Source organism: Monodon monoceros, unplaced genomic scaffold, assembly GCF_005190385.1.
Source record: "Monodon monoceros isolate NGI ecotype Baffin Bay Population unplaced genomic scaffold, NGI_Narwhal_1 Super_Scaffold_20, whole genome shotgun sequence".
NCBI lineage: Eukaryota > Metazoa > Chordata > Mammalia > Artiodactyla > Monodontidae > Monodon > Monodon monoceros.
Window position 1 is genome coordinate 75,200,238 of NW_021703777.1, and position 26,218 is coordinate 75,226,455.

At 39.4% G+C, this 26,218-nt stretch overlaps 1 protein-coding gene across 1 annotated transcript in view; it reads right to left on the reverse strand.

The window, feature by feature from the left end:
* The window catches only part of NWD2 (NACHT and WD repeat domain containing 2), a 209,428-nt gene that overhangs the window by 76,818 nt on the left and 106,392 nt on the right, over positions 1-26,218 (reverse strand). The window contains exon 3 of the mRNA XM_029235880.1: positions 19,265-19,381. Within this exon, the coding sequence (XP_029091713.1) occupies positions 19,265-19,381 (117 nt within the window). The remainder of the gene's footprint in view (positions 1-19,264; positions 19,382-26,218) is intronic.

Sequence of the window (26,218 nt, forward strand, 5' to 3'; positions counted from 1 at the left end):
AGCCCCACTGTCCTTCAAAGCCAATTGTTCTAGGGGCTCATCTTCTGGTGCAGGACCCCCAGCATGGGGAGCCAATATGGGGCTCAGACCCACTGCTCCTTTGGGAGAACCTCTGCAATTGTAATTAACCTCCTGTTTGTGGGTTGCCCAACCTGAGGTATGGGTCTTCACTATACTGCACATACCCATCTCATTGTGGTTCCTTCTTTATATCTTTATTTGTAGAAGTTCTTTTCTGCTAGATTCTGTCTTTCTCATCAGTAGTTGTACCATTTTTTTGGGCTTCCCTGGTGGCGCAGTGGTTGAGAATCTGCCTGCTAATGCAGGGGACAAGGGTTCGAGCCCTGGTCTGGGAGGATCCCACATGCCGCGGAGCAACTAGGCCCGTGAGCCACAACTACTGAGCCTGTGCATCTGGAGCCTGTGCTCCACAAGAGAGGCCGCGATAGTGAGAGGCCCATGCACTGCGATGAAGAGTGGGCCCCACTTGCCACAACTAGAGATAGCCCTCGCACAGAAACGAAGACCCAACACAGCAAAAATAAATAAATTAATAAAAACTCCTACCCCCAACATAAAGTACCATTTTTTTAGATTCCACATATAAGTGATATCATATGATATTTGTCTTTCTCTGTCTGAGTTACTTCACTAAGTATGACAATCTCTAGGTCTATCCATGTTGCTGTAAATGGCATTGTTTTGTTCTTTATGGCTGAGTAATATTCCATTGTATACATGTACCACATCTTCTTTATTCATTCATCTATCTGCTGATGGACACTTAGGTTGCTGCCATGTCTTGGCTATTATAAATAGTGCTGCAATGAACATTGGGGTGCATGTATCTTTTCTAACTATGGTTTTCTCTGGGTATATGCCCAGGAGTGGGATTGCAGGATCATATGGTAGCTCTAATTTTAGTTTTTTAAGGAACCTCCATACTGTTCTCCCTAGTGGCTGTACCAATTTACATTCCCACCAACAGTGTAGGAGGGTTCCTTTTTCTTCCACACCCTCTCTAGCATTTATGATTTGCAGACTTTTTGATAATGGCCATTCAGACTGGTGTGAGGTGGTACCTCATTACAGTTTTGATTTGCTTTTCCCTAATAATTAGTGACAATGAGCATATTTTCATGTGCCTTTTGGCCATCTGTATGTCTTTGGAGAAATGTCTATTTAGATGTTTTGCCCATTTTTTTGATTGGGTTGTTTGGGGGTTTTTTTGATATTGATCTGTATGAGCTGTTTGTATATTTTGGAAATAAATCCCTTGTCAGTCGTATCATTTGCAAATATTTTCTCCCATTCCATAGGTTGTCTTTTCATTTATGGTTTCCTTTGCTGTGTAAAAACTTTTAAGTTTGATTAGGTCCCATTTGTTTATTTTTGCTTTTATTTCCATTACCCTAGGAGATGGATCCAAAAAGATTTTGGTGTAATTTATATCAAAGAGTGTTCTACCTATGTTTTCCTCTAGGAGTTTTATAATATTTGGTCTTACATTTAGGTCTTTAATCCATCTTGAGTTGACTTTTGTGTATGGTGTTAGGGAGTGTTCTAATTTCATTCTTTTACATGTAGCTGTCCAGTTTTCCCAGTGCCACTTATGGAAGAGGCTGTCTTTTCTCCATTGTATATTCTTGCTTCCTTTGTCACAGATTAATTGACCACAGGTGTGTGGCTTTATTTCTGGGCATTCTACCCTGTCCGTTGATCTATATTTCTTTTTTTGTGCCAGTACCATACTGTTTTAATGACTACAGCTTTGTAGTATAAAGTCAGGGAGCCTGATTCCTCCAGCTCCATTTTTCTTAAGATTGCTTTGGCTATTCATAGTCTTTTGTGTTTCCATACAAATTAAAAAATTTTCTGTTCTAGTTCTGTGAAAAATGCCACTGGTAATCTGACAGGAATTGCATTGAATCTGTAGATTGCCTTGGGTAGTACAGTCTTTTTGACAATATGGATTCTTCCAATTCAAGAACATGGTATATCTTTCCATCTGTTTGTGTCATCTTCAGTTTCTTTCATCAGTGTCTTATAGTTTTTGGAGTACAGGTCTTTTGACTCCTAGGTAGGTTTATTCCTAGGTATTTTATTCTTTTTCATGTGATTGTAAATGGGATTGTTTCCTTAATTTCTCTTTCTGATCTTTCATTGTTTAGTGAATAGAAGTGCAACAGATATCTGTGTATTAACTTCGTATCCTGAAACTTTACTGAATTCATTGATGAGCTCGAATAGTTTTTAGATGCTAGTTTCTGGTAGCATCTTTAGGATTTTCTAAATATAGTATCATGTCATCTGCAATCAGTGACAGTCTTACTTCCTCTTTTCCAATATGGTTTCCTTTTATTTCTTTTTCTTCTCTGATTGCTGTGGCTAGGACTTCCAAAACTATGTTGAATGATAGTGGCATCCTTGTCTTGCTCCTGATCTTAGAGGAAATACTTTCAGCTTTTCACTGTTGAGTATGATGTTAGCTGTGGGTTTGTCATATATGGCCTTTATTATGTTGAGATAGTTTCCCGCTATGCCCACTTTACTGAGTGTTTTTATCAGAAATGTATGTTGAATTTTATCAAAAGCTGTTTTTCTGCATCTATTGAGATGATCATATGCTTTTTATTCTGCAATTTGTTAATGTGGTGTATCAGACCAATTGATTTGCAGACAAATCCTTGCATCCCTGGGATAAATCCCACTTGTTCATGGTGTATGATCCTTTTAATGTATTGTTGGATTTGGTTTGCTAGTATTTTGTTGAGGATTTTTGTGTCTATGTTCATCAGTAATATTGGCCTGTAATTTTCTTTTTCTGTGATATCTTTGTCTGGTTTTGGTATTAGGGTGATGGTGGCCTTGTAGAATGAGCTTGGAAGTGTTCCTCTGCAATTTCTTGGAAGAGTTTGAGAAGGATAGGTGTTAGCTCTTCTCTAAACGTTTGATAGAATTTGCCTGTGAAGCCGTCAGGTCCTGGACTTTTGTTTGTTGGGAATTTTTATATCACTGATTTAATTTCACATTTTGTAATTGGTCTGTTCATATTTTCTGTTTCTTCCTGGTTCAGTCTTGGAAGGTTGTACTTTTCCAGGAATTTGTCCATTTCCTCTATGTTGTCAATTTTATTGGCATATAGTTGTCTGAAGTAGTCTTTTATGGTCCTTTGTATTTCTGAGGTGTCAGCTGTAACTTCTTTTCCATTTCTAATTTTATTGATTTGAGTGCTCTTTTTTTTCTTAATGAGTCTGGCTAAAGGTCTATCAATTTTGCTTATCTTTTTAAAGAACTAGCTTTTAGTTCCATTTATCTTTTTTATTGTTTTCTTAGGCTCTATTTCATTTATTTCTGCTCTGATCTTTATGATTTCATTCCTTCTACTAACTTTGAGTTTTGTTTGTTCTTCTTTCTCTAGTTGCCTTAGGTGTAGGGTTAGGTTGTTTATTTGAGATTTTTCTCATTTCCGGAGGTAAGCCTGTACTGCTATAAACTTCCCTTTTAGAACTTCTTTTGCTGCATACCATAGGTTTTGGATCATTGTGTTTTCGTTTTCATTTGTCTGTAGATATTTTTTGATTTCCTCTTTGATGTCTTACGTGATACATTGGTTGATTAGTAGCATATTGTTCAGCCTCCATGTGTTTGTGTTTGTTACAGTTTTTTTCCTTGTAGTTGATTTCTAATCTCATAGTGTTGAGAAAGATGCTTGATATGATTTCAGTTTTCTTAAATTTACCGAGACTTGCTTTGTGGTCCAGCATGTGATCTATTCTGGAAAAATGTTCCATGTGCACTTGAAAAGAATGTGTATTCTACTGCTTTCAGATGGCACATACTATAAATATCAATTAAGTCCATATGGTCTAATGTGTCATTTAAGCCCTATGTTTCCTTATTGACTTTCTGTCTGGATGTTCTGTCCATTGATATAAGTGGGATGTTAAAATCCCCCACTATTGTTTTACTGTCAGTTTCTCCATTTATGTCCATTTGCATATGTCTTATATATTGAATTGCTCCTGTGTTGGGTGCATATAAATTTATAATTGTTATATGCTCTTCTTGAATTGATCCCTTGATCATTATGTAGTATCCTTCTTTGTCTTTTGAAACAGTACTTTAAAGTTTATTTTGTCTCATATCAGTCTTGCTACTCCAGGTTGCTTTTGATTTCCATTTGCATGGAATATCTTTTTTCCATTTCCTCACTTTCAGTCTGTATGCATCTCTAGATCTGAAGTGGGTCTCTTGTAGACAGCATATATATGGGTCTTGTTTTTGTACCCATTCAGCCAGTCTATGTCTTTTGGTTGGAGCATTTAATTCATTTACATTTAAGGTAATTATTGATATGTATGTTCTTTTTCCTTTTTTTTTTGCAGTATGTGTGCCTCCCACTCTTGTGGCCTCTCCCGTTGTGGAGCACAAGCTCCGGACGCGCAGGCTCAGTGGCCATGACTCACGGGCCCAGCTGCTCCACGGCATGTGGGATCTTCCCAGACCAGGGCATGAACCCATGTCCCTTGCATTGGCAGGCGGACTCTCAACCACTGCGCCACCAGGGAAGCCCCCTTTTTGCCATTTTGTAACTTGTTTTGGCTTTGTTTTCTGTAGGTCTTTTTTCTTCCTTTCCTCTTATGTTCTCTTGCAATTTGATGATTATCTTTAGTGTTGTTTGGATTCCTTTTTCTTTTTTTTGTGTTTATATCTATTATAGAGTTTTCATTTGTGGTTACCATGAGGTTTTGATATAGCAGTCTATATGTATACATGATTGTTTTAAGTTGCTGATCTCTTAATTTCAAATGCATTTCAAATATCCTGCATTTGTACTCTCCTCCTCTCATGATTACTAATTTTGATATCAAATTTGTATGTGGACAGTTTCCTACCTTTACTGTATGTTTGCCTTTACTGGTGAGCTTTCCCATCCTCATAATTTTCCTGTTTCCAGTTGTGGCCTTTTCTTTTCCACTTAGAGAAGTTCCTTTAGCATTTGTTGTAAAGCTGGTTTGTGAATTCTTTCACCTTTGGCGTGTCTGTAAAGCTTTGGATTTCTCTGTCAAATCTGAACCAGAGCCTTGCTTGGTAGAGTATTCTTGGTTGTAGGTTTTTCCCTTTCATCACTTTAAATATATCATGCCACTCCCTTCTGGCCTGCAGAGCTTCTGCTGAAAAGTCAGCTGATAGTCTTATGGAGATTCGCTTGTTTGTTATTTGTTGCTTTTCCCTTGCTGCTTTTAATATTTTCTCTGTCTTTAATTTTTGTCAGTTTCATTACTATGTGTCTCAGTGTGTTCCTCCTGAGTTAATCCTGTATGAGACTCTGTGCTTCCTGGACTTGGGTGACTCCTTCCTTTCCCATGTTAAGGAAGTTTTCAGCTATAATCTCTTCAAATATTTTCTCAGGCCCTCTCTCTTCTTCTTCTCTCCTGGGACCCCTATAATGCGAATGTTGGTGCATTTGATGTTGTCTCAGAGGCCTCTTAAATTGTCTTCATTTCTTTTCATTCTTTTTTCTTTATCCTGTTCCATGGCAGTGATTTCCACCACTTTGTCTTCCAGCTCACTGATTCATTCTTCTGCCTCATTTATTCTGCTATTGATTCTCCCTAGTGTATTTTTCATTTCAGTTACTGTATTCTTTAAGTTTGTTTGTTTATTCTTTATATTTTCTAACTCTTTGCTAAAAACTTTGTAACTTCTTACTCCATGCATCCATTCTTTTTTTTTTTTTTTTAAACATCTTTATTGGGGTATAATTGCTTTACAATGGTGTGTTAGGTTATAACAAAGTGAATCAGTTATACATATACATATGTTCCCATATGTCTTCCCTCTTGCGTCTCCCTCCCTCCCACTCTCCCTATCCCACCCCTCCAGGCTGTCACAAAGCACCGAGCTAATATCCCTGTGCCTTGCGGCTGCTTCCCCCTAGCTATCTACCTTACTAAGTTTGTTAGTGTGTATATGTCCATGACTCTCTCTCGCCCTGTCAAAGCTCACCCTTCCCCCTCCCCATATCCTCAAGTCCGTTCTCCAGTAGGTCTGCGTCTTTATTCCTGTCTTACCCCTAGGCTCTTCATGACATTTTTTTTTCCTTAAATTCCATATATATGTGTTAGCATACAGTATTTGTCTTTTTCTTTCTGACTTACTTCACTCTGTATGACAGACTCTAGGTCTATCCATCTCATTACAAATAGCTCAATTTCATTTCTTTTTAAGGCTGAGTAATATTCCATTGTATATATGTGCCACATCTTCTTTATCCATTCATCCGATGATGGGTGCTTAGGTTGTTTCCATCTCCAGGCTATTGTAAATAGAGCTGCAATGAACATTTTGGTACATGACTCTTTTTGAATTTTGGTTTTCTCAGGGTATATGCCCAGTAGTGGAATTGCTGGGTCATATGGTAATTCTATTTGTAGTTTTTTAAGGAACCTCCATACTGTTCTCCATAGTGGCTGAACCAATTCACATTCCCACCAGCAGTGCAAGAGTGTTCCCTTTTCTCCACACCCTCTCCAGCATTTATTGTTTCTAGATTTTCTGATGATGGCCATTCGGACTGGTGTGAGATGATATCTCATTGTAGTTTTGATTTGCATTTCTCTAATGATTAATGATGTTGAGCATTCTTTCATGTGTTTGTTGGCATTCTGTATATCTTCTTTGGAGAAATGTCTATTTAGGTCTTCTGCCCATTTTTGGATTGGGTTGTTTGTTTTTTTGTTATTGAGCTGCATGAGCTGCTTATAAATTTTGGAGATTAATCCTTTGTCAGTTGCTTCATTTGCAAATATTTTCTCCCATTCTGAGGGTTGTCTTTTGGTCTTGATTATGGTTTCCTTTGCTGTGCAAAAGCTTTGAAGTTTCATTAGGTCCCATTTGTTTATTTTTGTTTTTATTTCCATTTCTCTAGGAGGTGGGTCAGAAAGGATCTTGCTCTGATTTATGTCATAGAGTGTTCTGCCTATGTTTTCCTCTAAGAGTTTGATAGTTTCTGGCCTGACATTTAGGTCTTTAATCCATTTTGAGCTTATTTTTGTGTATGGTGTTAGGGAGTTAGGGAGTGATCTAATCTCATACTTTTACATGTACCTGTCCAGTTTTCCCAGCACCACTTATTGAAGAGGCTGTCCTTTCTCCACTGTACATTCCTGCCAACTTTATCAAAGATAAGGTGTCCATATGTGCGTGGTTTTATCTCTGGGCTTTCTATCCTGTTCCATTGATCTATCTTTCTGTTTTTGTGCCAGTACCATATTGTCTTGATTACTGTAGCCTTGTAGTATAGTCTGAAGTCAGGGAGCCTGATTCCTCCAGCTCCATTTTTCGTTCTCAAGATTGCTTTGGCTATTCAGGGTCTTTTGTGTTTCCATACAAATTGCGAAATTTTTTGTTCTAGTTCTGTGAAAAATGCCAGTGGTAGTTTGATAGGGATTGCGTTGAATCTGTAGATTGCTTTGGGTAGTAGAGTCATTTTCACAATGTTGATTCTTCCCATCCAAGAACATGGTATATCTCTGAATCTATTTGTATCATCTTTAATTTCTTTCATCAGTGTCTTATAATTTTCTGCATACAGGTCTTTCATCTCCTTAGGTAGGTTTATTCCTAGATATTTTATTCTTTTTGTTGCAGTGGTAAATGGGAGTGTTTTCTTGATTTCACTTTCAGATTTTTCATCATTAGTATATAGGAATGCCAGAGATTTCTGTGCATTAATTTTGTATCCTGCTACTTTACCAAATTCATTGATTAGCTCTAGTAGTTTTCTGGTAGCATCTTTAGGATTCTGTATGTATAGTATCATGTCATCTGCAAACAGTGACAGCTTTACTTCTTCTTTTACGATTTGGATTCCTTTTATTTCCTTTTCTTCTCTGATTGCTGTGGCTAAAACTTCCAAAACTATGTTGAATAAGAGTGGTGAGAGTGGGCAACCTTGTCTTGTTCCTGATCTTAGTGGAAATGCTTTCAGCTTTTCACCATTGAGGATGATGTTGGCTGTGGGCTTGTCATATATGGCCTTTGTTATGTTGAGGAAAGTTCCCTCTATGCCTACTTTCTGCAGGGTTTTTATCATAAATCGGTGTTGGATTTTGTCAAAAGCTTTCTCTGCATCTATTGAGATGATCATATGGTTATTCTCCTTCAATATGTTAATATGGTTTACCACATTGATAGATTTGCGTATATTGAAGAATCCTTGCATTCCTGGAATAAATCCCACTTGATCATGGTGTATGATCCTTTACATGTGCTGTTGGATTCTGTTTGCTAGTATTTTGTTGAGGATTTTTGCATCTATGTTCATCAGTGATATTGGCCTGTAGTTTTCTTTCTTTGTGACATCCTTGTCTGGTTTTGGTATCAAGGTGATGGTGGCCTCGTAGAAGGAATTTGGGAGTGTTCCTCCCTCTGCTATATTTTGGAAGAGTTCGAGAAGGATAGGTGTTAGCTCTTCTCTAAACGTTTGATAGAATTCACCTGTGAAGCCATCTGGTCCTGGGCTTTTGTTTGTTGGAAGATTTTTAATCACAGTTTCAATTTCAGTGCTTGTGATTGGTCTGCTCATATTTTCTATTTCTTCCTGATTCAGTCTTGGCAGGTTGTGCATTTCTAAGAATTTGTCCATTTCTTCCAGACTGTCCATTTTATTGGCATAGAGTTGCTTGTAGTAATCTCTCATGATTTTTTTTATTTCTGCAGTGTCAGTTGTTACTTCTTCTTTTTCATTTCTAATTCTATTGATTTGAGTCTTCTCCCTTTTTTTCTTGATGAGTCTGGCTAGTGGTTTATCTATTTTGTTTATCTTCTCAAAGAACCAGCTTTTAGTTTTATTGATCTTTGCTACTGTTTCCTTCATTTCTTTTTCATTTATTTCTGATCTGATTTTTATGATTTCTTTCCTTCTGCTAGCTTTGGGGTTTTTTTGTTCTTCTTTCTCTAATTGCTTGAGGTTCAAGGTTAGGTTGTTTATTCGAGATGTTTCCTGCTTCTTAAGGTGGGCTTGTATTGCTATAAACTTCCCCCTTAGAACTGCTTTTGCTGCATCCCATAGGTTTTGGGTCATCGTGTCTCCACTGTCATTTGTTTCTAGGTCTTTTTTATTTCCTCTTTGATTTCATCACTGATCACTTCATTATTAAGTAGTGTATTGTTTAGCCTCCATGTGTTTGTATTTTTTACAGATCTTTTCCTGTAATTGATATCTAGTCTCATGGCGTTGTGGTCAGAAAAGATACTTGATACAATTTCAATTTTCTTAAATTTACCAAGGCTTGATTTGTGACCCAAGATATGATCTATCCTGGAGAATGTTCCATGAGCACTTGAGAAAAATGTGTATTCTGTTGTTTTTGGATGGAGTGTCCTATAAATATCAATTAAGTCCATCTTGTTTAATGTATCATTTAAAGCTTGTGTTTCCTTATTTATTTTCATTTTGGATGATCTGTCCATGGGTGAAAGTGGGGTGTTAAAGTCCCCTACTATGAATGTGTTCCTGTCGATTTCCCCTTTTATGGCTGTTAGTATTTGCCTTATGTATTGAGGTGCTCCTATGTTGGGTGCATAAATATTTACAATTGTTATATCTTCTTCTATCGATCCCTTGATCATTATGTAGTGTCCTTCTTTGTCTCTTTTAATAGTCCTTATTTTAAAGTCTATTTTGTCTGATACATGCATCCATTCTTTTCCTGAGTTCTTGGGTCATCTTTACGATCCCTACCCTGAACTCTTTTTCAGTAGATTGTCTATCTCCACTTCACTTAGTTGTTCTCCTGGGGTTTTACCTTATTTTTTCGTCTGGAACATATTCTTTGCCATGCCATTTTGTTTAAATTTCTATTTGTATCTTTATGTATGTAGTAGCTTAGTTATGTTTCTCAACCTTGGAGAAGTGACTCTCTATAGGGGATGTTGTATGTGTCTCAGCAGTACACTCCTCTCTTGTCACCCTAGGGCCAGAGACCAAGTAGGTTCTGATCTGCATTTGTGAACTCAGTTCTGCAGGACTGTAGTTTTCTTGCTTCTGGTGTCTGCCCCTGGTGGATGAGGCTGGTCTAGAGGCTTGTGAAGGCTTCCTGGCCAGGGGCAGGGGTGGTGGTGCCTACCCACTGGTGGGTGGAGCTGGGTCTTGGCACTCTGGTGAGTAAGGCTGTGTCAAGGGGCATGTCGAGATGTGGCTGTGGGCTCAGGAAGTTTTTAGGCAGTCTGTCTGCTGATGGGTGGGGCTGTGTTCCTGCCCTGTTGGTTGTTTTGGCCTGAGGCGTCCCAGCATTGGAGCTTACAGGCTGTTGCGTGGGGCCAGGTCTCAGTGCCAAGGACCCAAAATGTCTTCCTCCAGCCAGAGTTCAGGTAGGTCCCCGCTGTGTCTGTCACCAGCTTTTATGACCCCAGAGAGAGCCATAGCCACACCCCACCTCCCCAGGAGACTCTCCAAGACCAGCAGGTAGGTCTGGCCCAGGCTCCTACAGAGTTACTGCTTTTGTCCTGGGTCCCAATGCGTGTGAGACCTTGTGTGCATCCTCCGAGAGTGGAGTCTCTGTTTCCCCAAGTCCTGTGGAGCTTCTGCAGTCAAGCCATGCTAGCCTTCAAAGCCAAATGCTCTGGGGGCTCCTCTTCCCAATGCCAGACCCCTAGGCTTGGGAGCCTGGCCTGGGCCTCGGATTTGTCACTCCTGTGCGAAAAATTGTGTGATATAATTATTCTCCAGTTTGTGGGCTGCCCCCGCAGAGTGGTACGGGACTTGATTATAACACGAGTGCGCCCCTCCTACCAGGTTATGGTTTCTTCTTTGTCTTTGGATGTAGAATATCTTTTTTGATAGATTCCAGTCTTTCTTTTATTGATAGTTGTTCAGCAGTTAGTTGTGATTTTGGTGTGCTCATGAGAGGAGGTTCTTTTACTCCACCATCTTGTGTCCAATCTTTGGGACTTTCCATTGTCTTTTGATTTCCAGAGCTTCTCTATTGAAAATCAGCTGAAAGTTTGGGTTTTCTGTAGGTAATGATTTTTTTTTCCTTTTGATGGATTTTAATTTTTTTCTTTATTTTTTTCAGCAGTTTACTATAATGTACTCAGATGCAATTTTCTTGCTCGCAGTTTACTGAGCTTTTTGAATCTGTGTGGGTTGATGCCTTAAAAAGTTTTGGAAAATTCTCACTTGTTACTTCTTTTCCCATCTTCTTTCTCTATCTCTTTCTAGGACTCCAGTTACACTTATGAGAGACTGACTGTGGTTCACATGTCTCTTCTGCTCCATTCTGTTTTTCCTATTTTTTAAAATCTGTGCTTCAGTTCGGATATTTTCTATTGACTTCTCTTTGAGTTCTCTAATCCAGTCTTATGTTCAGTCTCCTATTTAAGCCCATCAAATGAGTTAAAAAAATTTTTATTGGAGTATGGTTGCTTTACAATGTTGTGTTAGTGTCTACTGTACAGCAAAGTGAATCAGCTATACATATACATATATTCCCTCTTTTTTTGGATTTCCTTCCCATTTAGGTCACCACAGAGCATTGAGTAGAGTTCCCTGTGCAATACAGTAGGTTCTCATTAGTTATCTATTTTATACATAGTATCACTAGTGTATATATGTTGACCCCAGTCTCCCAATTCATCCCACCCACCCCCCTTTCCCCCTTGGTATCCATACGTTTGATTTTCAAGTCTACAAACTAGACGTTTTTGTGGAAGGAGCAGAGAGTTTCACCTCCACTATCTAGAGATCTGGGCTTTAACGAGTCATTCTGAAGAACTCAAGTTTGCTAGATTTTAACTATTTTGATGCAAATCTTTCTCAGTAGAGAATTCTAAAAATCATTTATTCTTTTCTGATGATTTAGGGTCATAACTGATCATTTTTCATGATGTGATGAAGCTCTAGTTTCATCTGAAGCAAAGGGAGGTGTAATCCCCTTTCCCCCTTGGCATCCATACTTTTGTTCTCTGTGTCTCTATTTTTGCTTTGTAAATAAGATCGTCTATACCAATTTTTTCAGATTCCACATGTATATCAAATGAGTTTTAAATTTTATATCTTCTGTATTTTAGTTCTAAAATCAATTTTTTAAATAGATTTCATTTCTTTGTTGAAATTATCTCATTCATTTACCTTTTCGTCTTTTTTTATTTTTTAACATCTCTATTGGAGTATAATTGCTTTACAATGGTGTGTTAGTTTCTGCTTTAACCTTTTATTTTCATTGACATATTTTTTAACAGTTTTTGATTGCCCATTCCATCATCTTGTTCATCTGGGGGGTTGACTTCTATTGTCTACTTTTTCTCTTTTATTAATCATATTTTCTTGATTCTTTGCATGTCTTATAATTTTCATTGTATTCTGGGCATTGTATTTAAAAGAGCTTTTATTTAGTGGTTCATTTTCCTATGTTAGACTCAGAAGCTAATCATGTCAGTCCATTCAGTATTTGAACTGGGTGAAACTAGGTTATTATAGTTTGATTCAGCTTTCTTTGCACTAAAATGTTTCAATGGCAAGCACTTTGAATACTCCTCTTAGGTTCTAGTGGACTTTGTCTCCTAAATGCCAAAAGACTGTGGAAGAACTTACTCTGCTTTTTCATCCCAGCTCTCTATCATCCATGTTGCCCAATGCCCAGCAAATGTCTCATGATGACAACTGCTGATGCTTTTGGGACACTTCTGTCTGTAAAACCAGCTCACCAAGGAAGGACTCCTCTCTGGAAATTTTAATCATTTTTGTCTCCATAGCTCTACTAGCTGTTTAGGTTGTTACAGTCCTAGTTTTAAGTGAACATTTTTCTTACCAATTAAGTTATAAGGAGGTTAACTGCTCTCCAGTTCACTTTCTTTTCGCCATAATTCTTTATCCACAAAAAAGGTGCTATTTTACATAGGCTGTGAAGTAGTTAAACTATTAAAATAGCTTATGTATTAATAAAAATTTATTGTGGAAACATTTTCTATATTAGCAACAATTAACTAAACAGCTCTCTTGGCTGCTACCAGTGAGATAACTAGCATTATTTTTTAAACTATATATATATATATATTTTTTTTTTGGTACACGGACCTCTCACTGTTGTGGCCTCTCCCGTTGCGGAGCACAGGCTCCAGACGCGCAGGCTCAGTGGCCATGGCTCACGGGCCCAGCCACTCCGCGGCATGTGGGATCTTCCCGGACCGGGGCATGAACCTGTGTCCCCTGCATCGGCAGGCGGACTCTCAACCACTGTGCCACCAGGGAAGCTCTAAACAATATATTTTAATGTTTGCCCATTCTAACTCTTTTTGGTGGTGATCAAGTGATTTATTATTGGAATGTCTATTGGAACCAATTTATTAATGGAACCCATCTTAGAACTATGATGTCTAGCTGATTTAAACTGGACAAGCTTAATTTTAATGTAAAGAATTCTTGATTGTGCAAGCAAAATATATCTAGAAAATCTGAGGTTGTAGATTTTCATTTAAATGTTTTTTTAAAAAGGACTTAAAGGGCTTCCCCGGTGGCACAGTGGTTGAGAGTCCTCCTGCTGATGCAGGGGACACAGGTTCGTGCCCTGGTCCAGGAAGATCCCACATACTGCGGAGCAGCTGGGCCCGTGAGCCATGGCTGCTGAGCCTGCGCGTCTGGAGCCTGTGCTCCGCAACGGGAGAGGCCACAACAGTGAGAGGACCGTGTACCAAAAAAAGGACTTTAAAAAATGTCTAGATTCTTTAATTTAGATGATTTTCTACTTTAAATCTGTTCCCATTTTAGTACTATATTTTAGTAAATCTGTACTTATAAATTTGAGAACTAAGTCAAAAAAAACCTGTACCTGTTGCTAAAGTACAAACTAAGCACTTGTTTTAATTTTTCATGTGTATTTTATTTCGTGTACCTAAAATGGTAAGTCAATCATAAGTTGAAATGTGGATAAAATGAACTATTTTTCCAAAGCTAAACTTTTATAAAAACCCTAATTTTCTTCAAATTCAATGATTTAAGAACTCTCACAGTATGATTTTCTTAAAATTATTTAAAATAAGAAACTTGAACCATCAAGTGGGCATAATTTAACTGTGAAGGTGATGATGAGCTGATCTATATCCTGTAGGTTTAGTTCACTACTGTCACTCAGTGATGTACAAATACGGAATGGTTTAATTTTTACCAATAACAGCCGTGGCTTTGTCTTTACTCTTCTGGCTAGTGGAAAAACTTAAACTTGCTGAATAATAGATTTCGCAGTCTAACTCCTTAAGTTTTCATGTTTCTGGTTTAAAAATCTAGCCCTCTAGCTCCCATCTTCTCCCTTTGTGCATACTGGTTTTAAGAGTGCCTGCCCGAAGCTGCCTGTGGTAGGCAAGAGCATAGCCTGTTCTTTCTCGGTCCCGTTCCACTGATGGCAGTGTGTGTGTTGTTGGGGGCCGGGTGGGGAGGCTGCTTCAGCATCTATGATGGCAATAGTTCCATTCTTTTGGCCTTGGCTGTTTTTCTCTCCAATGCCAACATACTATATCTGTGCAACCTGGTAGCCCCAATGAGAATGCTACATGGGCTTTGGCTTCTTGAGACTCCTAGCAACCGACAAAGCAATGAACAATACCACAGACAGCATTTTCTTTGTCCTGACTCTGAACGTGAAGTCATGGAATCTCCTCTTACCTGTCTCTAACTGGCACTCTTTTTACTGGATGCATGGGCCTAGCCTGGCTCGCTTAGAGTAAGCTGCCGCCACCTTTTCCTCAGTAAATCTTCACATCATCCAGACTATGGATTGAGGGAATGTAATGAGATGCTGTCTGCACCCCCCAGAGCACCCACACATTTGGGGCAGCTTCACTAAAGTTATCTAAGCTTTTCAAACGCCAGTTCTTCAAGCCAGCAGAGCACTTGCTTTTATCAACTTCTGCCAAGAGATGGGCCTTTGCTCAAGGTCCAGAGTCAATGCCCAAACTCCCCAAGCGATTCTCCGGGGGTACTCCAAATATGGAGGGATGACAAGAAGAAAATTCCCCTCTCCCCATAAATACACACTGTGAAGAGAAATGGGGATGGTATAGGTAGCATGTACCTGGAATCTGCTCTCTCCAACAGGCAAATTCTTCTCCCCTTCATAAGCATTGTTTATGAACTAAGTGGGTGGGACAAACTGGTGGGGGAAAGATTCTGCTAAAGTTTCCACACTTTGCGAAGGCTGAGGCAATTTTCTGCACTTAAAAGGAGAAACAGGTAGTGAGTTTGGACTCAACTGTGAGCTGTCTCCCTGTTGACTGCAATCCTGGTCAAAAACCCTCCTTGGGAGCAGATTAAGGTCTTACTAAGTAAATTTCAGCAAATTAATGTATATGCTCTACATTTGACAATGTTAAGAATGAACCCAGGGCTTCCCTGGTGGCGCAGTGGTTAAGAATCTGCCTGCCAATGCAGGGGGTATGGGTTCAAGTCCTGGTCTGGGAAGATCCCACATGCCGCGGAGCAACTAAGCCCGTATGCCACAACTACTGAAGCCCGCGTGCCTAGAGCCCACGCTCTGCAACAAGAGAAGCCACTGCAATGAGAAGCCTGTGCGCCACAATAAGAGAGTAGCCCCTGCTCTCCGCAACTAAAGAAAGCCCGCACACAGCCACGAAGACCCAACACAGCCATGAATGAATGAACTAAAAAACCCTTTAATATTTGACTGTCTGAATCAAGACTTAACACTTTCTACATTGAGGCTATCATCAACATTCTCAAAGGGAAAATTTTCCAATGCCACATAAATGCCCAGTATGAATAAAAACATTTTTTTCTCATTTGAAAATAACTGAAATCACAATTTAATAATAACTAATGGTTGTGTAGCCCTTTATAGTTTATAAAAAACTCTCACATACATCATTACATTTGGTTTCCACAACAAACCTTTGATATTTCTTCATTTAGTTTACTGTTATTTTTTCCCATTTTATGGATGTGAGAATTAAAGTGTGGCGAGGTTGGTGAGCTGCCTTGTCAGAACTAGGGCTCTAACTCCAGTTGTAAACTAAAAATTCTGTGTTTTTCCCACTGTCTGAGGCTTCCTCTAAACACATGTCTACAAATGCTATTCTTCCTCAGTAGAGATGTTGTATTTCTGTGTGATACATCTCCCAAGTTAATCCTGAGTGAAACTGGACACGTGTCCAGGTACCTTACTCTATCACTCTATCTTTTTGACCAAAAGCATGCGTACAAAGAATTGTCTGGGATTAGCAGGCACAGCCTGCGTGTCTCTAGGACCTCAGGCCATATCTCAAAGGACAACTTTTAGGAAATGAAGTTGAAAAGAGCCATGTGCATACAACGCTTATGTTTCCCTTTGGACTTCAATTCCCCGGGTACTTAAAATGAAAGCTTTGTTTCGTACTGAATTTGTAACTAACATAAGGGCTAATATCTGTGAAGGCTTTGAAGATATAAAAACATTTTTTTCATTCAGCAATGGTGAATTTTCTTGCCAAACACTTCAGCATTAGGGGAAGTAATATGCCATGCTTTGCAGCCCAGGGGGTCATCATGACTTGTAGAAATGTCACAAGGGAGCAGTGTTCAAGGAAACCGGAGCTTAAAAGCGACACACATATGCCCGCTGTTACCATAGTTACAACAGGAAAGGCCATGAGAGGCATGCTTTCTCCTATAAGCAGTGAAATAAACCTTCCGTGATTTAGGATCACTGGGGTGAATAATCCTGACTCTGTCCACAGGGTTTTATCGTGGTTGCCTTGAGTTTCAACGTGTAACAGTGAAGAGAAGGAGGGATAAATGATTTGTTTAAGCTCAGTGGTTACTGATGTTCTATCACTTAACCTTTACTCTCAGAGCCTGCATGAACTTGGCAAGTCTTTATTCATTCCCCTGCCAGTAACTTATAGGGATTAATGGTCATGACTAATTTTAGTTTGGGTATGACACACTACAGGGTGATAAAAGGAGAATGTCTCTCTCATTCCTGAATTTCTGAGGCTGGATCAGTATAAAGCTATGGAGATCATAGCAATAGAGATGCCCCAGGACATACACATAGCTCTTTATGCTTCCTAAATCTGGCTTTCTAAGCATGATGGAATCCGGTCTAACTTGTCTTCCAAAGTTTGAATCTCTCCTACAGCACCTCTGCCAGAGTGATTTGTATTCTCTAGTTTGATGAAAACTTTGTAATGAGTGCATCACCTAAAATATAGACAGTTTTGAGAAATAATGATTACAACAACAAATAAGTAAAAGTGTCCTGTAAATTCATTTCATCCCCAGAAAGACCCCAGGAGGCAAGTAACTATTATCTCCATTTTATAGAAGGAAGCCAAGACTTAGAATGGTAAAGAAGTTCCTCCAGTGTCCCACAGCTGTGAAATGTCAGTCATACCCAGGGATCTGTGACCCCAAAACCTGAGAGGAAGCTATAGACTCTATCATCTTCACCTGGAGCAAAAATCTGTCTCCTTGTAATTTCCACCCACTGGTCTAGTTCTATCCTCAGACTCAGGGAAAAAGTCTTAATTCCTCTTCCACTACGAGCTCTTTGTATATCTGTATGGATTTCAGGACTTTCTGCAGTCTGTTTAGACCACAAGACACTGTTTTTAGATGTCCATTCTTCAACCCGCCTCCAACCATGTATTCTTCTTGTTTTGCATATTGCATTAGCTTTCTAATGGGTTTCTTCATGCTCTGTCCTCTGTCTGACCACCAGCAGTTGTAGGCTTTAAAATGAGTCAGATCTCTTCAGTCCTCTGCTCAACGCACTCTGCTTCTCATGTCAAAGTGCAAGTAAAATCTTTACACCCAACTTCAAGATGGCAAACCCCATGCTGTGGCCTCCAGTCCCACACTCTCCCTTTCTGCTCACACTGCTGGAGGCACACCCGCCTGCTTCCTGTTCCCTAAACCTGCCAAGCATGTTCCCCACTCCTCTCCCTGGAAAGCTCTGAGCTGGAATATCCAGTCGGTTCTTCCCTGTCCCTCCTCCTGTCTCCCCTCCTTAGTCACCTTATCAGTGAGACCTTCTCCATCTACTCTATGGAAAATTAGAAGTCTCTCCCCTCACTGCTCTTCCCTTTCCTCCTTCCTTTTTGCATTTTTCTCCACAGCTCTTGTCACCATCTGATTATTGTTTATTTTACTTATTTCTTTGATTTTTGCCTGCCCTCTCCTCTTAGCCCCACATAACGACACAAGCTCCACGAGGGTAGAAAGTCTTACCTTTTAGTTCAATTCTAACATTAAATCATAAGAAACTGGCCTAAAAAAATGACCATTTCATATGGGTCAACTTGCCCCAGCACTAAGAGCAGCCCCTGGCACAGAACAGCATTCAGTAAGTAGTTGGTTGATAAATGAATAATTTATCCACATACTAAAAATATTATAGAGACTTTATGTACTTTACATCTTATGTGGAGTTGAATATAGATGGACATGCAAATAAATATTAAAAACTTTTATTGATACACTGAACCTAGCATTTAAATACGAGATATGACATTTTCATATCATAGTAATTTTAACAGTCATCCGTCAGCCTCAGAACATCCTGTGTCGAAAGGGCCAACTTCCTTATCAATTGGTAGGAGCTGTTTGGATTCAGGATAAGGTCTTTCTCTTCAGCTAAACTGAGGCAGTGATTTTGCACATCACCACCATAGAGTGACCTTCTTACCACCACTGTGTTTACACAGAGGAGTGGATATTCTTTAGAAGATAATGACAAACTAATAATAATATTCCTGTTCAACATCTCTAGCTGAAAATCACTGCAAAAACAAATTTTTTCCAGAGCGTATCAATTCCTAGTGGCGGATCTGAGACCATATGTTTGGTTTACTTTAACAATGTTTCTGCCACAGTATTTAAAAAAATATGCCAGAAATTCTAATGTTGAGAAACAGATACTAGGATAGAATACTACATGATAAAATATAAGGAAAATTAGGATAATTATTGGAGGACTAACACAGTAAGCCTTACTGCTGATCACAAGGTGTTGTGGAAATTGTTGTCAACCCCAAGTCAATCCTTTGATTACCACTTCAAATTATTCACTGTTAATTTGCAGTGCTTCTTATGGAAAGGGGAGGATTTTGTCCTCACACACTGAGGGCAAGGAGACAGTTTAAGAATTTTAAATAAATACAGAAAAGCAAGGTTTTTTTCCCCATTCTAAAAGCCCCTTAAGAATCACAAATCAAGAATTCTCACATTCATCTACAATAGAAAGCATTAAGTTTTTTTTATACCCACAACAAAACATGGACCTGCAGAAGTTTTCAAACAATCCTCCAGGAGCTTCATGCGGGTCTTCTGGAGCTCAGGGCTGTCCCATTCATCTTCATCAATTCCCCAGTACAGATCTATGACCTGGGGACCAATGGATGAGGCAGTGTTAATTCACCTGTGCGAAAAATCAATTGATGTGTAGGCTTTTATATTCACAATATTAAGCTAATGTGACTTCTAACTTTTCTCTTTGCAGCATGTTTTCCCTTGCAGAGGGAAAATGATTTTTAAGATCAATCTAAAGAGGTATTTTTTTTTAAATCCCATGATGGTTTGGGGATGAACACTATAATTTTTTTTTGTTCCTGATTATACTGTTGACATGGCCCCAGAGAAAATGAAATGTTAAATATCAGAGGCTTTGCAATTCAGGCTTTCATTATATTGAAATGGTAACAGGATTTCAGAAGTCTGAAAGCAGCTGGGATATAGTTACTACATTATCGGAGACAAATAACAGTGTATAATTTTACTGTTATGTCTCAATATGAGAAGGGAAAACCATAATGGGCATTCACATATACTGACCCAAAGTTAAATAGCTACATTTCTGTAAAAAATAAAAATAGAAAAAGAAACCTGTTAGTTATCCCACAGAGACATTTTGTTTATATCTTATCTCTAAGCAGCTTAGCTTTCATTAATACATATCTGAAAAAACATGTGTGGAAAACAATGAAAGGTATGCCTCACTGAGAAGTGAAGATAATAGGATCCTCTATCTCCTTACTTCAAAGACGATGAGGAAAGAGTCTGTAAAAAACTTTTACAAGTACACTCTTTGAAAAATTTGCTATGGAGAGCAGAATGGGTTTCATTCCTTTTACTCAATTGCTGTCTGCATAAGCTAAATGTTTCTAATTGTAGCTTTGAAGATTTCTTCTTTTATTTCCCACAAGCAGAAAAAACCACCTCTCCTCCTTACTGGCTGTTTGCATGGCATTCAGTGAGATGTAGGCACAGAGCATGGGGTCCCCCACTGTGCCCCAAGTGCTCTGTATACTTTCCATCTCCTGGCCAATGCCTCACGCAAGTGTGTTTGTATCAAATCTTTGTCTATCTGCATTTGAGTCATTAGATGGCTGACAGAGATATAACAACTTCTTTAAAAAAATACTCCCGTGGCTCAGTCCATGAGTTTTATAATATATAAAACTATCAGCACTGATTTTGGGGTTCTTTCTTTTAATCTACTTTACAAGGTTTAATCACAATATTAAGAAAGAGGGACATCTGAGACTATAACTTGACTGTCCACTATGAGAGCCCTTAGCTGTGGTTATCTAAAATTAAATATAAATTAAAATTAAAAATTCAGTTCAAGTGCTCAATAGTCACATGTGATTACTGACTCCCATGTTGGAAAATGCAGATATAGAATACTTCACCATCACAGGAAGTTTAATTGGACAGAACTGTAATTTACTGAACTTCATATACTGAAATTACTAGAACAAGTCCATTTTTGGCCATCTGCCAATAAACTCAAACAAATCTGTAGTGTGAATGGTAACTTGGTTGTGTCATGCACAAACTAACAACCATACACAGAACCTGGTCCCCGTCCTTGTGGCTGATACTGTTTGATATCTGAGGAAAGGTAGGATTTAGAATAAATGAGAAACAGAAATGGTAAAAATGCAAGTTAATGTAACAAAAGCTATAAATATACAACTGCTATTCCTCTCACATCTTCTGTGACATAAAATTATATAAAGTAATAATTATGTCACTGTAACTTATTAGATGTTGCATATATAATAATAATAGCACAAAAGGGAGAAAAGGGAATAGAGCTATATGGGAGTAGTCTTTCTATAGCTCACTGGAATTATCAGAATCTACCTATGATTTATACTAACTAAGATGTATATGCCTTAAAATAACTACAAAGAAAATAACTCAGAAATGATTTTTTCACTATAAGGAATTAAAATGTTAAACTAGAAAATACATATCACAAAACAAAGAAGTAAAAGAGGAATAGAGGAACAGAAATGACAGACATATAGAATAAAAGGAAAAGGGCAGAAGTAAATCCAACTATGTCAATAATACCATTAAGTGTGAATGGTTTAAAAAGTCCAAACAGAGAGACTGTCAGACTAGATAAAAACAAGATCCAACTATATACTTCTACAGGAGTACACTTTAGATTCAAAAAGGTTAAAAGGATGGAAAAAATGACAAAGGAGGCAAGAATATACAATGGAGAAAAGACAGTCTCTTCAATAAGTGGCACTGGGAAAACTGGACAGCTACATGTAAACGAATGAAATTAGAACACTCTCTAACACCATACACAAAAATAAACTCAAAATGGCTTAGAGACCTAAATGTAAGGCCAGATCCTATAAAACTATTAGAGGAAAACACAGGAAGAACACTCTTTGGCGGACTTCCCTGGCAGTCCAGTGGTTAAGACTTCGTCTTCCGGCTGGAGCGGAAGATGGCAGAAGAGTAAGACGCGGAGATCACCTTCCTCCCTACAGATACACCAGAAATACATCTACACGTGGAACAACTCCTACAGAACACCCACTGAAGGCTGGCAGAAGACCTCAGACCTCCCAAAAGGCAAGAAACTCCCCACGTACCTGGGTGGGGCAAAAGAAAAAAAGAATAAACAGAGACAAAAGAATAGGGACGGCACCTGCACCAGTGGGAGGGAGCTGTGAAGGAGGAAAAGTTTCCACACACTAGGAAGCCCCTCCGCGGGCGGAGACTGCGGGAGGCGGAGGGGGGAGCTTCGCAGCTGCGGAGGAGTGCACAGCGACGGGTGCGGAGGGCAAAGCGGGGAGATTCCCGCACAGAGGGTCGGTGCCGACCGGCGTTCACCCGCTGGGGCAGGCGGGGCTGTGAGCTGAGGCTCGGGTTTCGGTCAGAGCACAGGGAGAGGACTGGGGTTGGCGGCTTGAACATAGCCTGAAGGGGTTAGTGCACCATGGCTAGGCGGGAGGGAGTCCAGGGAAAAGTCTGCACCTGCCGAAGAGGCAAGAGACGTTTTCTTCCCTCTTTGTTTCCTGGTGCGCGAGGAGAGGGGTTTAAGAGCGCTGCTTAAAGGAACCCCAGAGACGGGCGCGAGCCGCGGCTAAAAGCGCGGACCCCAGAGACGGGCGGGAGATGCTAAGGCTGCTGCTGCCGCCACCAAGGGGCCTGTGTGCGAGCACAGGTCACTATCCTATCCACACCCCTCTTCCAGGGAGCCTGTGCAGCCCGCCACTGCCAGGTTCCCGGGATCCAGGAACAACTTCTCTGGGAGAAGGCACGGCGGGTCTCAGGCTGGTGCAACGTCACGCCGGCCTCTGCCGCCGCAGGCCCGCCCCGCACGCAGTGCCCCTCCCTCCGCCCAGGCCTGAGTGAGCCAGAGCCCCCGAATCAGTGGCTCCTTTAACCCCGTCCTGTCTGAGCAAAAAACAGACGCCCTCCAGCGACCTACACGCAGAGGCAGGGCCAAATCCAAAGCTGAGCCCTGGGAGCTGTGAGAACAAAGAAGAGAAAGGGAAATCTCTCCCAGCAGCCTCAGAAACAGCGGATTAAATCTCCACAATCAACTTAATGTACCCTGCATCTGTGGAATACATGAATAGACAACGAATCATCGAGAAGGAGAGCAAGATCTATGATTTTTTCCCCTTTTCCTCTTTTTCTGAATGTGTATGTGTATGCTTCTGTGTGAGATCTTGTCAGTACAGCTTTGCTTCCACCATTTGTCCTAGGGTTCTATCCGTCCATGGTTTTTTAAAATATTTTTTTCTTATTAATTTTAATAACTTTATTATACTTTTCTTTCTTTTCTTTCTTTCCTTCCCTCCTTTAGACAATGAATCATCCCAAATTGAGGAGGTGGTCTCTGAGAGCAAGATTTATGATTTTTTCCCCTTTACCTCTTTTTGTGAGGGTGTATGTATATGCTTCTGTGTAAGATTTTGTCTGTATAGCTTTGCTTCCAAAATTTATGCTAAGATTCTATCTGTCCCTTTTTTTTTCTAAATAATTTTTTTAATTCAATAACTTTATTATACTTTATTTTATTTTACTGTATCTTCTTTCTTTCTGTCTCTTTTCCTTCCTTCCCCCCTCCCTCCTTTCTTTCCTTCTTGCCTTCTTTCCTTCTTTGCTTCTTCCTTCCTTCCTTCCTCCCCTCCTTTCTTTCTTCATACTTCTACTAATTCTCTCTACTTTTTCTCCCTTTTATTCTGAGCCGTGTGGATGAAAGGCTCTTGGTGCTCCGGCCAGGAGTCAGGGCTCTGCCTCTGAGGTGGGAGAGCCAACTTCAGGACACTGATCAACAAGAGACCTCCCAGCTCCACATAATATCAAACAGCGAAAATCTCCCAGAGACCTCCATCTTAACACCAGCACCCAGCTTCACTCAATGACCAGCAAGCTACAGTGCTGGACAACCTATGCCAAACAACTAGCAAAACAGGAACACAACCCCACCCATTAGCAGAGAGGCTGCCTAAAATCATAATAAGTCCACAGACACCCCAAAACACACCACCAGACGTGAACCTGCCCACTAGAGAGACAAGATCCAGCCTCATCCACCAGAACACAGGCACTAGTCCCCTCCACCAGGAAGCCTACACAACCCACTGAACCAACCTTAGCCACTGGAGACAGACATCAAAAACAGCAGGAACTACGAAACTGCAGCCTGCAAAAAGGAGACCCCAAACACAGTAAGATAAGCAAAATGAGAAGACAGAAAAACACACAGCAGATGAAGGAGCAGGATAAAAACCCACCAGACCTAACAAATGAAGAGGAAATAGGCAGTCTACCTGAAAAAGAATTCAGAATAATGATAGTAAGGATGATCCAAAATCTTGGAAATAGAATGGACAAAATGCAAGAAACAGTTAACAAGGACCTGAAGAAATAAAGATGAAACAACGATGAACAACACAATAAATGAAATTAAAAGTACTCTAGATGGGATCAATAGCAGAATAACGGATAAGTGACCTGGAAGATAAAACAGTGGAAATAACTACTGCAGAGCAGAATAAAGAAAAAAGAAAGAAAAGAACTGAAGAGAGTCTCAGGGACCTCTGGGACAACATTAAACACACCAACATTCGAATTATAGGGGTCCCAGAAGAAGAAGAGAAAGAGAAAGGGACTGAGAAAATATTTGAAGAGATTATAGTTGAAAGCTTCCCTAATATGGGAAAGGAAATAGTTAATCAAGTCCAGGAAGCACAGAGAGTCCCATACAGGATAAATCCAAGGAGAAATACGTCAAGACACATATTAATCAAACTGTCAAAGATTAAATACAAAGAAAGCATATTAAGAGCAGCAAGGGAAAAACAACAAATAACACACTAGGGAATCCCCATAAGGTAAAGAGCTGATCTTTCAGCAGAAACTCTGCAAGCCAGAAGGGACTGGCAGGACATATTGAAAGTGATGAAGGAGAAAACCCTGCAGCCAAGACTACTCTACCCAGCAAGGATCTCATTCAGATTTGATGGAGAAATTAAAACCTTTACAGACAAGCAAAAGCTGAGAGAGTTCAGCACCACCAAATCAGCTTCACAACAAATGCTAAAGGAACTTCTCTAGACAAGAAACACAAAAGAAGGAAAAGACCTATAATAACGAACCCAAAACAATTTAGAAAATGGGAATAGGAACATACATATTGATAATTACCTTAAATGTAAGTGGACTAAATGGTCCCACAAAAGACACAAACTGGCTGAATGGATACCAAAACAAGACCCTTATACATGCTGTCTACAAGAGACCCACTTCAGACCTAGAGACACATACAGACTGAAAGTAAGGGGATGGAAAAAGATATTCCATGCAAATGGAAACCAAAAGAAAGCTGGAGTAGCAATTCTCATATCAGACAAAATAGACTTTAAAATAAAGACTATTAGAAGAGACAAAGAAGGACACTACATAGTGATCAACGGATCGATCCAAGAAGAAGATATAACAATTGTAAATATTTATGCACCCAACATAGGAGCACCTCAATACATAAGGCAAATACTAACAGCCATAAAAGGGGAAATCGACAGGAACACATTCATAGTAGGGGACTTTAACACCCCACTTTCACCCATGGACAGATCATCCAAAATGAAAATAAATAAGGAAACACAAGCTTTAAACAAGATGGACTTAATTGATATTTATAGGACACTCCATCCAAAAACAACAGAATACACATTTTTCTTAAGTGCTCATGGAACATTCTCCAGGATAGATCATATCTTGGGTCACAAATCAAGCCTTGGTAAATTTAAGAAAATTGAAATTGTATCAAGTATCTTTTCTGACCACAACACCATGAGACTAGATATCAATTACAGGAAAAGATCTGTAAAAAAAATACAAACACATGGAGGCTAAACAATACACTACTTAATAATGAAGTGGTCACTGAAGAAATCAAAGAGGAAATCAAAAAATACCTAGAAACAAATGACAGTGGAGACACGATGACCCAAAACCTATGGGATGCAGCAAAAGCAGTTCTAAGGGGGAAGTTTATAGCAATACAAGCCCACCTTAAGAAGCAGGAAACATCTCGAATAAACAGCCTAACCTTGCACCTAAAGCAATTAGAGAAAGAACAAAAAAACCCCCAAAGCTAGCAGAAGGAAAGAAATCATAAAGATCAGATCAGAAATAAATGAAAAAGGAATGAAGGAAACAGTAGCAAAGATCAATAAAACTAAAAGCTGGTTCTTTGAGAAGATAAACAAAATTGATAAACCATTAGCAAGATTCATCAATAAAAAAAGGGAGAAGACTCAAATCAATAGAATTAGAAATGAAAAGGGAGAAGTATCAACTGACACTGCAGAAATACAAAAGATCATGACAGATTACTACAAGCAACTCTATGCCAATAAAATGGACAGTCTGGAAGAAATGGACAAATTCTTA